The 15,294-nt window shown below is 51.3% G+C and overlaps 1 protein-coding gene and 1 long non-coding RNA gene across 10 annotated transcripts in view; one reads left to right on the top strand and one right to left on the bottom strand.

The window, feature by feature from the left end:
- Positions 1-4,720, top strand: part of LOC102005079 — a 6,315-nt gene extending 1,595 nt beyond the window's left edge. The window contains exons 2-4 of one of the 4 annotated variants that reach the window (XR_261849.1): positions 400-559; positions 848-929; positions 3,819-4,720. This is a non-coding gene — a long non-coding RNA (uncharacterized LOC102005079). Of the gene's footprint in view, positions 1-392; positions 560-847; positions 930-1,015; positions 1,990-3,818 lie in introns of those variants that run through there. The other 3 variants (XR_261850.1, XR_001235105.1, XR_001235106.1) reach the window with 3 other exon arrangements.
- Positions 4,721-10,458: 5,738 nt separating this feature from the next.
- The window catches only part of Mapk14 (mitogen-activated protein kinase 14), a 47,753-nt gene continuing 42,917 nt past the window's right edge, over positions 10,459-15,294 (bottom strand). For all 6 annotated transcript variants that reach the window (XM_013516892.1, XM_013516893.1, XM_005389569.2 and 3 more), the window contains 2 exons: positions 14,120-14,293; positions 10,459-13,152 (listed from right to left, as the gene is read on the bottom strand). In XM_013516892.1, coding sequence (XP_013372346.1) covers positions 13,085-13,152; positions 14,120-14,293 — 242 coding nt within the window. In that variant the 3' untranslated portion in view covers positions 10,459-13,084. The remainder of the gene's footprint in view (positions 13,153-14,119; positions 14,294-15,294) is intronic.

Genomic DNA, 15,294 nt, shown 5'->3' with positions numbered 1-15,294 from the left:
GGGCTGGGGATTTAGCTCAGCGGCAAAAGCGCCTGCCTGGCAAGCGCAAGGTCGTGAGTTCGGTTCCCGGTACCGGAGAAAAACCAAAAAAAAAAAACAAAAACAAAACCATGGCTAGCCTTGCTTTGGGCCTGGGCCTTGGTAACGTTCACTATAATCTTTTTTTTTTCTTCAGTACGGGGAATGGAGCCCAGGGCCTTCACACTGAGCTACATCCCCACCCTTTTTTGAGACAGGGTCTTGCTAAATCTCTACCTTGCTCAGGCTGGACTCCAACTTGCCATCCTCCTGCCTCAGCCTCCCAGGGTGGTGGGATTTACAGGTGTGCACCACCACACCCTGCTCCTGATCATAATCTTAGTCTGCCTTGTCCTAGCCAACATCCATCTCAGCCCTTAGACTCTGAAGGCAAGGACAGCCCCCAAGCAGCCTGCCGGGCCTCGGAATGGATGAACCAGCGCTGCCTGTCTCTTCTGGGCCAGAGGGAGTGAGGGCTGCGCGCTTTGAAGACGGGGCAGAGGAACCCAGGAGGCTGTGGCCCGGGACAAGCGGAGGTCAGGTCTGCTGTGGGTGTTGAGGAGGGGCGGTCGCTATCCAATTGCTACAGCCTGTCCCGGGCGGGTTGGTTGTTCTGTTCTCTTTTCACCTCGTGTGGCCAGGTCTGCAGGTGCAATGTCTGCGTGGCTCCCTAGCCCCCAGCACCAGGCTGGACCCGTGCGGGTGGTGAAGGACCTCCGCAGTGCACACCCTCCCCCTGCTCCCCCATCTCCCTCCCACCCTCCCAGGCTTCCTGACATCCTGTGTGTGTGTGTGTGTGTGTGTGTGTGTGTGTGTGTGTGTTCTGCAGGCCAGCGAGGGGTCGCCAGCACCTGGCGGCGGAGCTGCGTCTGAGCTCAGACCGCCACGCGCAGCTGTGTGACTTCAGGCAGGTGGGCGTGCTCCTCTGGGCTTCCTCTTTGGGGAGGTGGGAGGACCCTGCCCACCCGGCCGGGATGGCAGCGAGATGACATGCCAGGTCGTGGGCGTTGGGCGGTGTGCACCCTCTCATCCACAGGCCAGCTGGGGCCACTCCTCCTCCCCGGCCTCGCCCAGTGCCCGCACCTGGCTTCTGTCTCCTTCAAGCTCTTCGTCGCCGAATTCCAAGAACCTAGAACAGTGCCTGGCACACAGTGGCTGGCTGGCAGGCAGAGGTGACCCATTCACCTCCCTGGCTGGGGCGCCCCTACTCCAGTGACCTGTCACGCTGCGGTGACTGGGTCACCCCCGCCGCCAGCTTTGAGGGCAGAGGTCACCGGTCTGGTCGCCCCACCCCTTCTATGTCAACATCTCGGTCAGGACACACACCGCGTCCCCGGGAGCCCCGACCCACGTCAGCGCCAAAGAAATCAGACAGGTCCAGCAGGGCCAGCTGCTGCGCTACGACCCGGGCTCCGGCTGGGCTCCAGCGCCGCCTCTAATTGGCTGTGTGACCTTAGGCTAGGGCACCGGCCTGTCTGGACACCTCAGTTTTTACTCTGTGTATGTGACACACGGACAGAGCCCTAATTACTCACCAAGAATTGTTCTAAGAACTTTACACACACGTAACCCATGTAATTCGCCTGGGAACCCGAGGCGCTGGGTTGCTAGGATCTCCCGTGTCACACATGACAAAAGGAGGCCCAGAGAGGTTGAAGGGACCCGCCCTGGCCCGAGGTCACACAGCACAGCTGAGCCTCCCCTTCCTTCCGGAGGGAAATGGCCGGGCTGTGCCACAGTCCTGGCAGGGACCTCACACAGCGGCCACCTTCCAGCTGCCGGAGACAGAGAGAGCCACAGGCCAGAGTCACACCGCGCCGGCTCCCACATGCCGCTGATGGCCCTGCGAAGGTGCGGTGGCAGGGACGAGCCAGGACCGCAGAGGGCGCGCACGGCCGGTCCCAAACACGGTGACCCTGGCTGCCGCCTGCCGCGCTCATCCGGACAGGCTCGGCCCTGGAAGGAGGGGGCGCCGCCCAGCAGCTCGAGCGGTGCAGATCAGGGCGCCGGGCGCCGGGCAGGCTGGTGGCAGCGGGGCCCTGATTCACCTCCGGGAGGAGGCAGCCTGTCCTGCCCACCACCCGGCCCCAAGCCTCCAGGACAGAGTCAGCTTCCCGGCCTGTCGGGCGAGGTGTGCCCTCACCCGGCGCTGCTCTGTGCTAGTGGGGTTCTCCCGCGGCCCGTGGGCGGGCCTCACCCACCGAACACTGCGCCCCTGCCGGGCGGGACCCTCAGGATTGGCTCGGTGGCTCCTCCCCACCTAAGCCTCGGACCGGCCTTTGCCACAAGCTGCCCGGACGCCGCCCAGGGCAGGGACGCCTTATTTTCCTCTGTCCTCGCTACCTGCTTAGCAAAGCTTTAACCCAATTGGCCAAATTTTGCTGAGCATCAAGGGACTGAGGATCCGTGGACAAATGTCACAGTGCCTGTCCCCAAGAAGCCTCATGTGTGTCATCGTCAGGTGGGGTGGAGCCGGTGTGGGCTTCTGGGCCTGCTGGGCAACGCCCCCCGGCGTGAAAACGGGCTCTCCTTACCAGGACAGGACGGCGTCGCAGCCCTCCGGGCCCCAGGCGCAAGCTCACTGCCTGTTCGAACCTCCGGCAACAGAGAGGCGTGGGGCCTCAGGGAAAAAGGACAAGTGACTGCCCCGACGGATTGTCTGGGATTTGCAGGGACACCTAGGCTGGCCCCACAGGACAGAGTCAGTGGCAGGGGAGACAGGGGTCTTCTTCCAGGCAGGCTCCTGAGGTTTCACACACTTGCCATGTTTGCTTATGCTACTTTAAACACAGCATTATAGATGCTAATGATTATTATGATATTGGTGACAAAAATGTATACAGTCCTAGGGATGGAACCCAGGGCCTTTGCACTGAGCTACAGCCTCAGCCTTTTTTTATTCTTTACTTTGAAACAGAGTTGCTAAGTTGCTAAGTTGTCCAGGCTGGGCTCGAACTTGGGATCCTCCTGCCTCAGCCTCTCAGAGTGCTGGCTGGCATGTGTGCATTGTCATACCCGGCAGCTTCTGCAGTTCTTACTGTGAGCCACATGCTACTCTGAGGTGCTGTACTTTGGTTAACTCAATCCTCACAACCCTATGAAGGTGTTATCAGGAATATGAGCCCATTTTACAGAAGTGATAACTGAGGCCCTGGATGCTTAAGCAGTTTGCTGAGTTTACACAGCAAATGAGGGGTGTGCAGTTGTACTGTCCATGCATGTGTGTGCAAACGATATCAAACTGGGTCATTCGGTGCTTTCCTTTCTCACTGGATGATTGGTGAGATCTGCTGATGCTGAGTTATCTGGCCTCACTGACTTCTTGCCTCATTTTGTTTTAAGAGGCTGCCCGTGCACTGTAGAATATATGGCAGCATCCCTGCCTGTGCCCACTAGATGCCAGTGGCTCGCTGCCTCTCCCAAATGTGACAACTAAAACCATTTCCAGACACTGCAATCTGCTAATTATCTCAGACAAAGCAGGGCTGAGTGAAGAACAAGGCGGGCAAAACCACTCTAGTTCACTTTTCTCTGCCATGTAATATATCACTGAATGAATGCACTGCAGGTTATTTTCTGTTCTCCTACTGGCACACTTTGTGGTTTCCTCTAGTTATTTCTACCATTACAAATAATGCTGAAGGAAAACTCTGCTCAGTTCCTTGTGAGCCTATGAGCAAGTTTTTTTTTTTCCCAGAACAATCACCTAGAACCACACAGCCACCAACTGCTTCCGGTGTATGAAAGTTTTACAGTCCTAGTGTCATCAAATTCACTAACCTTCTCCTTTATGGTTTCAGGGTTTGGGGACTTGCTTTAAAACTCTGCATCTGTCTGGAGATATCTGTGGCTAAAAGACCAAAGTACTGGGGCTAGGGGTGAAATTCGGTGAGCATGTTTCACGCTTTCATTTGCAAGCTGTGTAACTTTAAGGCAGCACGACGTTTTCTAGGACTGACACTTTTCTTCAACAGCTGCTGCTTCTAGGCAGCGGGGCAACAGATCTTATTCAGGGACATCCAGGTTTCTCCTCTTCAACAAGAAACCTGTTTTATTCATGTCATGAAGAAGAACAGTTAGGAGAGGCGATGTGCTAAGTGCTTCGCCACCTGCAAGCTCTGTCCAAGTCTGGGAAACGCCACACACTGGCCGGCACGCCGGGGGGACCAGCGCGGCGGGGGGGTTCCCAGCCCAGCACCGAGTGGGCCATTTGTCCCCCCATGGGGAGCACCTGGGCAAGCACTGTGTCACCTGCCATTACCCAGGGTTACTGGGCAGAGCCACGGGTGCCCAGCTCTCCCAGCAGGTCTGTCACGCCTGAGCAATGCCCTGGAGGGACCGGGTCTCCGAGTCAGGGTGGCGGGCGATGACATCATGCGGCTCACACCGGAAACAGCTGGCAGAGCAGGCCAGGCAGGCCCGGCAGCACCCGGGAGGACTCGTGGCCCGGCTCCCACGCCCCGCCCACCGCCTGCCAGCCGGGTGCCGGCCGTGGTCGGAGGTGACCTGGTCCCCACGCGGGAGCCCCATCAACTCCTCGAGGGTGACCCTGCGACCTCCATCCTCTCCCTTATCTCCAAGCCTGACACACGAGGGAACCTGCCAGATATTTCTAGAGTGGTTCCCACAATGATTTCCACGTATTTGCTACTTTTCCTTTGATATTTTCATCTCAAAGTGGCAGGTGGACGGGGAAACTGGGAATTATCTGGCTCGCGGGCGACAGGTCCTTTCAATAAACTTTTGACCTTGTCCTAATTCACTAAATGGCTATGCACCCAATTGGGTGTGGTGACGCACACCTGTAATCCCAGCACTCAGGAGGCTGAGGCAGGAGGATTGTTGCAAGTTCGAGACCAGCCTGGGCTACAAAGTGCGCTCAAGTCCAGCCTGAACTGCATAGCGAGATCCTGTCTCAAAAAGGCAAAAAAGAATTTAAAAAAAATCAAAGAACTTCCAGATAGCTTTGTTCCTTAGGGCAAAAATCTGTATATACTGTGCTCTGTTTCTTTTATTTATTTATTTTTTATTTTAAAGAGTAAAAGAAGAACAATAAAGCAGTAGGGGGATACACCAAATTACAGACAAAGTGGTAGGACATTATCAACGGTTCTTATTTTACCTATTGGTATCTTCAAGATAGTTTCTCAGGAAAACAAATGGACAAATAATAGTGAGTTACAGACAGAAATGGCAGGAAATTATCAATGGTTGTTGTACTATACCCTGGTGTCTCCAAAGTGGTCTCTAGGGAAAACAAATAGAGCTATACATGAGTGATCGATCAAATAATAATTGGCTATTCTCAATGGTTGTTGTTGCAACACATAGTAACAAACATCCATCCATTTACAAAACAGCATAGGAGCAATACAAACATTACAGAGTTATGGACAGATTGGTAGGAAGTCAGCAATGGCTGCTGCAATACCTGTTGGCATCCTCCAAGTGGTTTCTCAGGGTCTGTTTCTTTTAGATGGTCTTTGTTTCTACAGACTGTTGACTGTGAAAACAGGAAGGAGGACAAGATGATTTGCGAGTGATTAAAAGCCGATAGCAGGCCTGGTGGTGCACGCCTGTAACCCCAGCACTCGGGAGGCTGAGGCAGGAGGATCTTTGCGAGTTTGAGGCCAGCCTGGGCTACAAAGTGAGCTCAAGGCCAGCCTGAACTGCATAGCAAGACCCTGTCTCAAAAAGACACACACACACACACACACACACACACACACACGCAAAAGCTGATAGTCAGAGCCAAGCACCGGGGTGCCCACCTGTAATCCCAGCGCTGGAGGCTGAGGCAGGCTGAAGCAGGATTGCTGTGAGTTCGAGACCAGCCTGGGCTACATAGTGAGCTCAAGGCCAGCCTGGATGACATAGCAAGACCTTGTCTCAAAAACAAACAAACCAGCTAATAGTCATCCACTGACCGGGCTGATAAAGACGAGTGCCCACTGCGTGCCAGGCACCACGGACACAGACAGCAGTTTAGGACGCGCAGCCCTGCGCACGGACTTACGCTTGCTGCGTGCGGAAGGCCCCAGAGGCCTTCACTCCTCTGATCTTCACAACGCGAGGCGAAGCAGCTTGCTCAAAGGCTGTACCCATAGCAGACAGGGCCCGCGACTGGCACTCGGGCAGCTGGTTCTGGAGCCGTGTCCCCGTCTTCTCTCTTCTCCTCTGAGTACGGGGCTGGGCAGCAAGCGGTGAGGCGGTGGAGGCCGCGGCGGCCCCGCGGCACACAGAAGGGCGCAGGGCGTCTGTGCCGGGCTGTCCTCGCCGCACCCGGGCGGATGGGACGGGGGTGACGTCCAGGCTGAGCAGAGGAACAAATAAGGCAGCCCGGGGGCGGGCGAGGGAGAAGGGCGAGGGCCCGGGGCACGCGCAGAGGCAGTGAGGGAAGGCGACAGCGAGGCTGGCTCTGCTTTCGGAGCAGGACAGGAGAGGAGGCAGAGGGCGCGGGAAGGCGCTCCTTGCCTAGGGGACCCCGGCGTGCAGCAGTGTCCTTTGGGCTGAGGCGGCCTGGCGGCAAACGGTCCCCACAAACGGTCCCCACCACCCTGTGCTCCCCACTGGCTGCAGAGCAAACTCACCCAACGCGCCCCTCGGGCCGGCCGTGGTACCAAGGGCCACCCAAGTGCGCGCAAGGAAAGCGCCCGAGTGGCCGCAACACACTGGGCCGCGGCTCCTCACGGCACCTTCCCAAGGACTGCTTAACATCGCCGGATTCTTGCCACGGGACATGCGGCAACACCTAGGGACACTTATGGCCACTATGGCTGGGGGTGACGCGCTTGGTTGCTGGTAGCCAGGGGTAGAGGCCAAGACGCTGCCTGACACCTGCAGTGAGCAGGAGATGCCCACCACAAATGAGCTCAGGGGCTGGGGGTTTAGCTCAGCGGCATAGCGCCTGCCCTGCAAACGCGAGGTCGTGAGTTCGATTCCCGGCACTGGAAACCGCCCCCCCCCCAAAAAAACAAAAAAAAACCCAAAACAACCCCAAAACAAAAAGAACACAAATGAGCTGACACCCGCGGAGAGACACCGGGAACGCGGCAGTGCCAGCCACAGTGCCCTGCTCCAGCCCTGGGGGCGGGTGGAACCATGTTGGCTGGGAGGGGAGACCAGGTGGGCTCTGCTTGCAGAGGTGGGCCAGTCCGGGCAACCCATTTCCGGAAGGTGTCCTCCTGATGTGAGAAGCTGGACTCGATGGTCCCTGGGTCACACAGATTTTAAAAATCTTTCTCTCTGGAAAAAGTTTTTCTGATGACAACAGAATTGCAGTTATAAATACAAAAAGGGAAAGAGTACAGAAATGGCGCCAAAGTTAGCGCCCACAATCCCACTTCCTGGAGATGGTTGCTCCTAACTCCGTGTGTCCTTCTAGGTTTCCCTAGCTACACACAGGTTGGGCGCTCCTCACCCGAAAAGCCCAAACCGGAAGCGCTGTCCTGTCCCAGCATGGAGGCAGCGCTTGAGAAGCCTTAAGTTTCCAGCTTTTGGAGGTGGGATTTTCAACCAGTAAAGTCCATGTGACTACTGCCAAATCCCAAACACTTTAGCCCAGGCTGGCCTCAAACTTGCAAAGATCCTCCTGCCTCAGCCTCCCCAGTGCTTGGATTACAGGCGTGTGCCACCACGCCCGGCCCCAAACACTTCTAACCCACGCATTTCTTGTGAAAGGGGCCTGGCACACTACAGTTTCCCTCTTCTTCCTCCCACATAGTGTCTCTCCACCCCCTCTGGCTGGGCGGTACCACACAGCACAGACGTCTTCACCCAGCAGGTCCCGACCCTTAGGGGCGGGACCCTCGGTTTACTATCACAAAGCACGGGGCTCTGAACCACCTCTTACCTTCTCCTTTGTGCACTCGTGTGCAGCTCTTGAAGTATAAGTGGTAGGTTCAAAGGATATGCACATTATTAAAACATCTGAACTATAAATAAAAGGGGGCCTTCGTTATTTGCATATTCGTGAACCAAGTCCTTGCAGGGACCAGACTGCAGAGAAGTGAAAGTCCTCACAAGGAGGAAACGTTCACTAATGCACTGACTTCTCAGTGAGTCTGCCCTTCTGGAGGACCTGAGCCCAGCATGTAACCGCCCTTTGCAGTCTAATCTTTTGTTGGTCTTTGTAAACATCAATAAATGATACAAATACAATGCAGATCAACTGCAGTGATCAAGTCTTGCAAATTAAACATGAGGCAGGAGGATCGTTGCGAGTTCGAGGCCAGCGTGGGCTACAAAGTGAGCTCAAGGCCAGTCTGAACTGCACAGCGAGACCCTGTCTCACAAAGACAAAAAAAAAAAAAAAAAAAGGCTTGCAAATGATGGGGATTTGATGAGGTTGATCGATAATGCTAGAAAGTTGCTCTAATCTTAAGCAATGTTCCTAGGCAAAGAAGGGTATGTGAGGATACATTTTTTCCTGGAGGTGGTGGTACTGGGAATTGAACCCAGGATCTTTTTTATATTTTATTTTATTGTATTGACTTTTTTCATTTTAAAAATTTTATTGATACATTTTATATATACACAATGACTACTATCATCATATGGAAATTGCACCTGGATTTTTTTTTTTTTTTTTGGTTTTTCTCCGGTACCAGGAACCGAACTCACGACCTTGCACTTGCCAGGCAGGTGCTTTGCCGCTGAGCTAAATCCCCAGCCCCACCCCCCCTTTTTTTTTTTTTGAGAAAGGGTCTCAGGCTGGTTTTGGACTATGTAGCCCATGCTGGCCTCAAACTTGGGGCAATCCTCCTGCCTCAGCCTCAACACTGGGAGTAACAGTATATGCCACCACACCTGACTGACGAGTGGTACTTACATAAAACAAATATCAAGAGAATAAGGCCCTATAGAAAAAGGATGAAAACTTCAATATGTCTTGCTAAAGTTCCCCCATGGTTGTTGTCAAAATGAAATGAGAATAGTTAAGATATTAATTTCAGGCTGGGGATATAGCTCAGTGGCACAAGCGCCTGCCTGTCAGGCACAAGGTCCTGAGTTCGATTCCTGGTACAAAAAAAAAAATTAAACGTATTAATTTCACTTTAAAAAATACCTGAATCATTCTTTATTCATAATACATATTTGAGAATATGAACATGCTTCAATAATTTTATTTTCATGATAAAAGTCACAATTAACTGAGGTGTACAGTGGTGTACATCTGTAATCCCAGCACTCTGAGAGGCTGAGGCAGGAGCATCACAAGTGTGAGCCAGGCCTGGGCAACTTGAGCACTTAGGAGGTCCTGTCTCCAAAAAAAAAAAAAAAAGTTCCAGTCTGATTTCTTTTATGCCCCACCCCATCCCACTGTTTAGAATGAAATTCTGGGCCCATTTTAAGTGGGTTCACTTTAGGTCAGCTTTTTCTGGTGTGAGCTCTTCTTGGGCTTCTTGGCCTGCGTCTCACAAGCCTGGAAAGAAGGCTGTACTCATGACTGGTACTGGAAGGCAAAAAGCTCCCTATGACTGCCTGAACTCCACAGGAGCTGCTCCTCCTGCAATGCTCCAGGCCCTTTCCTCTCACCTTCCTGAGAAGTCACCGGAGCAGAGAGAGGTGGTGCATGCCTATAATCCCAGCTACTTGGAAAGCTGAGGCAGGAGGATCATTAAAGTCAAGGCCAGCCTGGGCAATTTAAAGAGGCTCTGTCAAAATAAAACATAAAAATAAAAATTGCTGGAGCAGGTAGTTCAGAGCTCTCTGGGTTCAGTCTCCAGTCCCAAGGAAAAGAAAAAGTGGCCGACGATAGGAAGAGGGTCTGTGGCTGGTTTGCCTTTGATCACGGCTGTTATTCCCAGGTGCCAGGGGAGGGCCAGGCAGCCCAGGACAAAATAGCCAGTTGCAAGCTCTCAGCCTCCTCCACGCACTGTTGGGTGTCATCCCTGTGACACGGAAAGGATCTTTACAGCTCACCAGCACAGGCCCCGAGGACTCACCTAGGAGACCCAGTGGCCCTTTAATCCTGGCGTGCAACCGTGCATGGTGGCGCACACCTCTAATCCCAGCATTTGGGAGGCTGAAGCAGGAGGACTGTTGTGAGTTCAAGGCCAGCCTGGGCTACAAAGTGAGCTCAAAACCAGCCTGAACTGCATAGTGAGACCCTGTCTCAAAAAGACAAAAAAAAAAAAAAAAAAAAAGAAAAAATCCTGGCATGCTTTTCAAAAAGCATTTTCAAGGGCCATGAAGACAAGGCAGTCATAAAGTACATTTGCCCTACAAACAGTATGCGGAGATACGCACACACCCAACCTTCACTTCGCTTACAGTCTTCGCATGTCCAAGCTGAAAGGAACTTAGACCTCATTCTACAGAGCAGAGGAAGCTGGAGCCAGGCCACCGGCATCCGTTTCCCAGGCCCGTGCTGTCGCAACTGCTCAGTTCATCGCACACAAAAGCAGCCACACAGACAAGGTATAAACCAATGTGCGGTTAAATTCCAATAAAACTTTATTGATGGACACTAAGATTTGAACGATACATTATTTTTCACATGCTACAAAAAATATTCTTCTTTTAATCTTTTCCAACCATTTAAAAATGTAAAAACCATTTTTCAGCAGGCTACACAAAAACAGGTGGCAGGCTGCATCCAACCCTGCCCTGGGCCCTCTCAGCCAAGTGGAGTAGCCCTGCCACTTAACACTTGGCTTATTTGCTTTTTGCTTTACTCACCCACATCAAAGGCCCAGATTCTATTCACCAAAGACACAGCTACGGAGCTCTATACATGTTTTCTAAATTTTAGGAATAGTAGGATCTGCCAGGTCACAGTCGAAAAACACTGATACAATGCCATACTGTGTATTAAATTAAAACAATCAAGAGAAAAACATAACAAATTTGAGGAACTCACTGAATTTGAAAAATAGGCTTTATTTTAACCAGTGGTATTGTCTGACATCCTATACGGCGTAACTGATTACAGCCCGGTTCACGAATACAAATAAAATAGCAGTTTCCCACCGCCCCTGTCGTTCCCTATCAGAGGATCAGGAGAAGGGGTCTTCCTTGGCTCCAGCTCAGAGTCCAGGCTCCTGGAGCACACGACCTCCTAATGTGTCCACGGCCATGTGCAGAGACCTTTCTAGAAGGACATTCAGAGCGGTATGCCGGCAGGCAGTCACACTAGCATTCACACTGAACACGGTTGATGACATCCACCTTGCTGTGGCTGGTGAGGGTCTGCGCTGCGTGAAAGGAGGTGAGGCCTCATGCTTGCTTTCCTTTGAGGGAGAGGGTCCCAGGTGAGGGGCTCACCCTCCATTGGCCTCCTTCCTTTCGGTTCAGGGGTTCTACCCTGTCTCTCTGGAGCATGTGTGCCCCTGCCCTAATACAGAATGGAGACACCTTGGCCTAAATACAAGATCTGTCACACAGCCAACACTGGAATTGGCTTTGCACTTTTTTATTAACACAAAAGGCTTAAATATATGGGCCCTCGTGTAGCACGAAATGCCTGAAGTTCAGAAAGTTATGAGATTAATTCTTCTCCACCCCTGAGCACATTTCATCTTTATAAAGGTGAACATACAAAATATTAAAATAATTTGCCCTTTTCTTCCCACCAAAAGGAATCACACTCTCAAAGGACCCTGTGACGTACAAAATTCTGAGAAAATTTATTTCCGCCCCCCAAACCAAGATCAAAACATCAAAAATCAATGGTAAGCTGCCAAGAAGACCCTTTCCATAGAGGGGTGGAAAAGACACCTTGTGACTTTTTTTTAAAACCATATTTAGAGAAAGATAGCAAAAGGAGCTTCTGACCTCACAATCTTTAATTTTTCCACTTTGATTTCGAGCATTTCTTAGCACTGGGAGTGAAGAGGACATTCTGTTTCCCAGAGTCGGGCTATCCCTGGGCAAAGCCCCGATCATCTCCCTGACAGCTCTCCAGTTTGCTAAAAATCCAATGGCAAGAATGAAAATGCTACCCACCTACGCAGCCCTCTCTTTTCACACCAACAGCACCTGGAGTATCAAGTGTGTGCGACACAAGTGTTGGGGCCGAAGAGAACATGAAGTCCCCCTCCCTGCATCAGCTGAGGTGACTGGGGCTGGACCTACCCGAGAAGACTTCCTGGGCGGGCTCGCCCGGCCTAGGCCCTCCCAGGGAGAACAGGGCTGACGGCTGTGCATGCTCACACAACAAGGCGTGCAGCACACACATCCTCGCTCTGCTAGACACAGACAGCACGCGGGAAGCACACTGGACAGCAGGAACCTGCGCGTGCACCCTGAAGTCAATACTCAGGGACCTCTGCGGCAACACTTGGCAAGGATGCACATCTGAGCATGCGCGGACATGGCCGCCTCCGGGGGCTGCCCGGCGGCTTCCGGTTCGGTGACTTCCGGCTCGTAGTGGCTGTCCAACAGCCCTGCTACTTGCCTGGCTCAGAACTCAGCAGCTGCAGTCTTTGAACTAGCTACACTGACTTCTCTCCTCTTAAGGCACAGACATATTTACAGTTTCAAACATAATCTGTCAAGTTCTGAGAACCATACTGAGCAAGTTTATCACTGGCTCACGCACAGAAGCCGGTTGGTCCTTTTTGGCTGAACGCATGGCTGGAGGACCTCTGACACCTGAAGCGGCCAGAAGGTGGATCTCTGTGTATTGTGGTGTGTGGCCAAGACCAGAAAGGCAACGAGGCTTTCCTTCACAGGGGATGGAATCCCAGGTACAGGCCCCCGGGAGAGGCCAGAATGGCAAAAGCATAACTGGGATTGGAGGCATTTAATATTTTTTACTTTGCATCTAACACATTCCTAACAAGATGGCAGCTCTTGTCTGCCTGAGTCAGGAGAGGCTGCTGTGAGCGTCCATAACTCCACGTAACGTCACTGTAATCGTAACTGCTATTATGCTCCTATCCTTCCACAAAGACAGACATGCACATGCACACACTAACACGCACACACACACGCACACACACCCCTTCCACCATGGAGGAAATCTTCGCAACAAGAGGCACTTGAATGAGATTTGGAGAGTTCCCATGAAAAGGCCTTCCCCTCACAGTGAATTGGGATCGACAGGACACAAACCAGGCGCTCAGGACTCCATCTCTTCTTGGTCAAGGGGTGGTGGCACAAAGCTGATGACTTCATCATAGGTCAGGCCTGGAAGTCAGGAAGGAAAAGTCAGATGTCAGAGTTTGGACTCTCCCTCTGCTGGCTGCACTCTCACTTCTAAGTTCAAGCTCCTCCTGTCCAGGCTAGCGCCGCGAAGGGCTACTTTGACAGACACCGTGTTGCCTATGTATGCTGTCCATGTGGGTCAGAGGACTACACAGAGGTTGGAGGATCCATGTAAACGACCCATGTCTTCTCCTTTCCCTTGTCGCTGAGTGCCTCCTCTTTACAGCTCTCTGGACAAAGTGCTCAAGGATAACAGAGCACTCGAAACTGCAGGCGAAGGGAATCCTGGCTCTGGGGATTTAAGTTCTGAACTTGTATGCTAAGGAAAGAATATGAGATTGGACCTGGGAGATGTGGGTTCTGTTCCTGGCTGTGTCCCTGACTAGGTCTGAAGTAACAGGTAAGATACAAACTCTCTTTGCCTCAATTCTATCAACTGTGAAAGTGTAAAACACCCTATTCACTACTTATCTCAGACAGATGGCGCAAATGCAAAAACTCCAGAGAACCTGAAAGCTCTAGCAGATGTGAAGGGCTGTGCACAAAATCAGACCCGACATAAGCATCTCAAAGGTCCAGAGAGTCGTCATCTATAACAGACAGATTCCATTGGAGGAGCATACTCATTCGGCAAGAGCCCGACTGCAAGTGTTAGTGAGCTGGTTGGAACCACTCTGTTTTTATTTTTCTAATGGGTTTGGTTAGTGGTTCATGTAGAAAAGCTCTCCTTTTTCTTTTTGTTTTTTCTCTTTGAGACAGGGTCTTGCTATGTCATTCAGGCTGGCCTTGAACTCACTATGTAGCCCAGGCTGGCCTCTAACTCAAGGCAACCAACCTGCCTCAGCCTCCCGAGAGCTGCGATTATAGGCGTGTATCACTACACCGGGATAGAAAAGGTTTCTAAAGAGGAGTTCTCAAGGTGCATGTTAACACTGCCCTTAGGACTTACTTTTCCATTCATCTATGAGGAGGTCCCTGCTTTCAAAGGACTGATCGTAAGGATCAGCCACTGGTTCATCATCAGGATCGTGGTACTGAGCAAAGTAGGCGTGTGCAAGGGCTTGGGCTGCCGTGATTCTCTTATCCGAGTCCAATACAAGCATCTTCTCCAGCAGGTCAACAGCTATCGGTACCGCAGGTTGGAAGGAAAAATCAACAAGTTTTAACATGTTACAAAAAATAATGCTGTATTAATACGCAGACACAGTTTGATCCTTTGTGTCCAAGTAAAGAATTCTCCAAAGTATCTGCTCTAGGATATATTATCTTTACCCCACTTTGTATGTGTGTATTTTGTATTTTTTAAGAATACACCTAGGCACAGTGCTTGTAATCCCAGCACCGGCATATACAAGGTCCTGGTTTCAATCTTCAACACAGGTTTAAAACAAAGAATATATTGTGTAAGTACTGCATACTAACTCATTATGCCACTGGAGCTCCAAGAATATACTGAATACATTACTAAAGAACTGAAAAAAGCCGGGCATGGTGGTGCATGCCTGTAATCCCAGCACTCAGGAGGCTGAGGCAGGAGGATCGTTATGAGTTCGCGGCCAGCCTGGGCTACAAAGTGAGCTCAAGGCCAGCCTGAACTGCATAGCGAGACCCTGTCTCCAAACAAACAAACAAACAAAAGAACTGAAAAAAAAAAAAACAAACTGGGATTCTGTTTGAACAAACTTTTGTAGAATGTCAAACTGCTACCACTATAGTTAAGCCAAATCAAAATGTAAACCAACAGCTGAAGTAATCCGATAATCTTAAAAATTTTTTTGTGGTCCCCTTTCCCCACTATTTTAATTACTAATATAAGGGCAAATAAGCATTCATTGAACAGATCTTCAAACAAGGAACACAAGGAAGATTTGTCCATGGGGATATGTAGGAGACACTGTGTTGGGATAAAACATAATTTTAAAAACTTCACTATGAGAGCCGCCTGTAATCGCAGCACTTGGGAGGCTGAGACAGGAGGATCATTGCCAGTTTAAGGTCAGCCTGGGCTACAAAGTAAGTTCAAGACCAGCGTGAACTGCATAGTGAGACCCTGTCTCAAAAAGACAAAAAAAACCAAACCTCACTATGAAAACATTTAAATTTACAGAAACAGAAAAGTAAAAA

This window comes from Chinchilla lanigera, unplaced genomic scaffold (assembly GCF_000276665.1).
Source record: "Chinchilla lanigera isolate Chin_1 unplaced genomic scaffold, ChiLan1.0 scaffold00036, whole genome shotgun sequence".
NCBI classification, from domain to species: Eukaryota; Metazoa; Chordata; class Mammalia; order Rodentia; family Chinchillidae; genus Chinchilla; species Chinchilla lanigera.
This window is presented reverse-complemented; position numbering and strand designations above follow the sequence as displayed.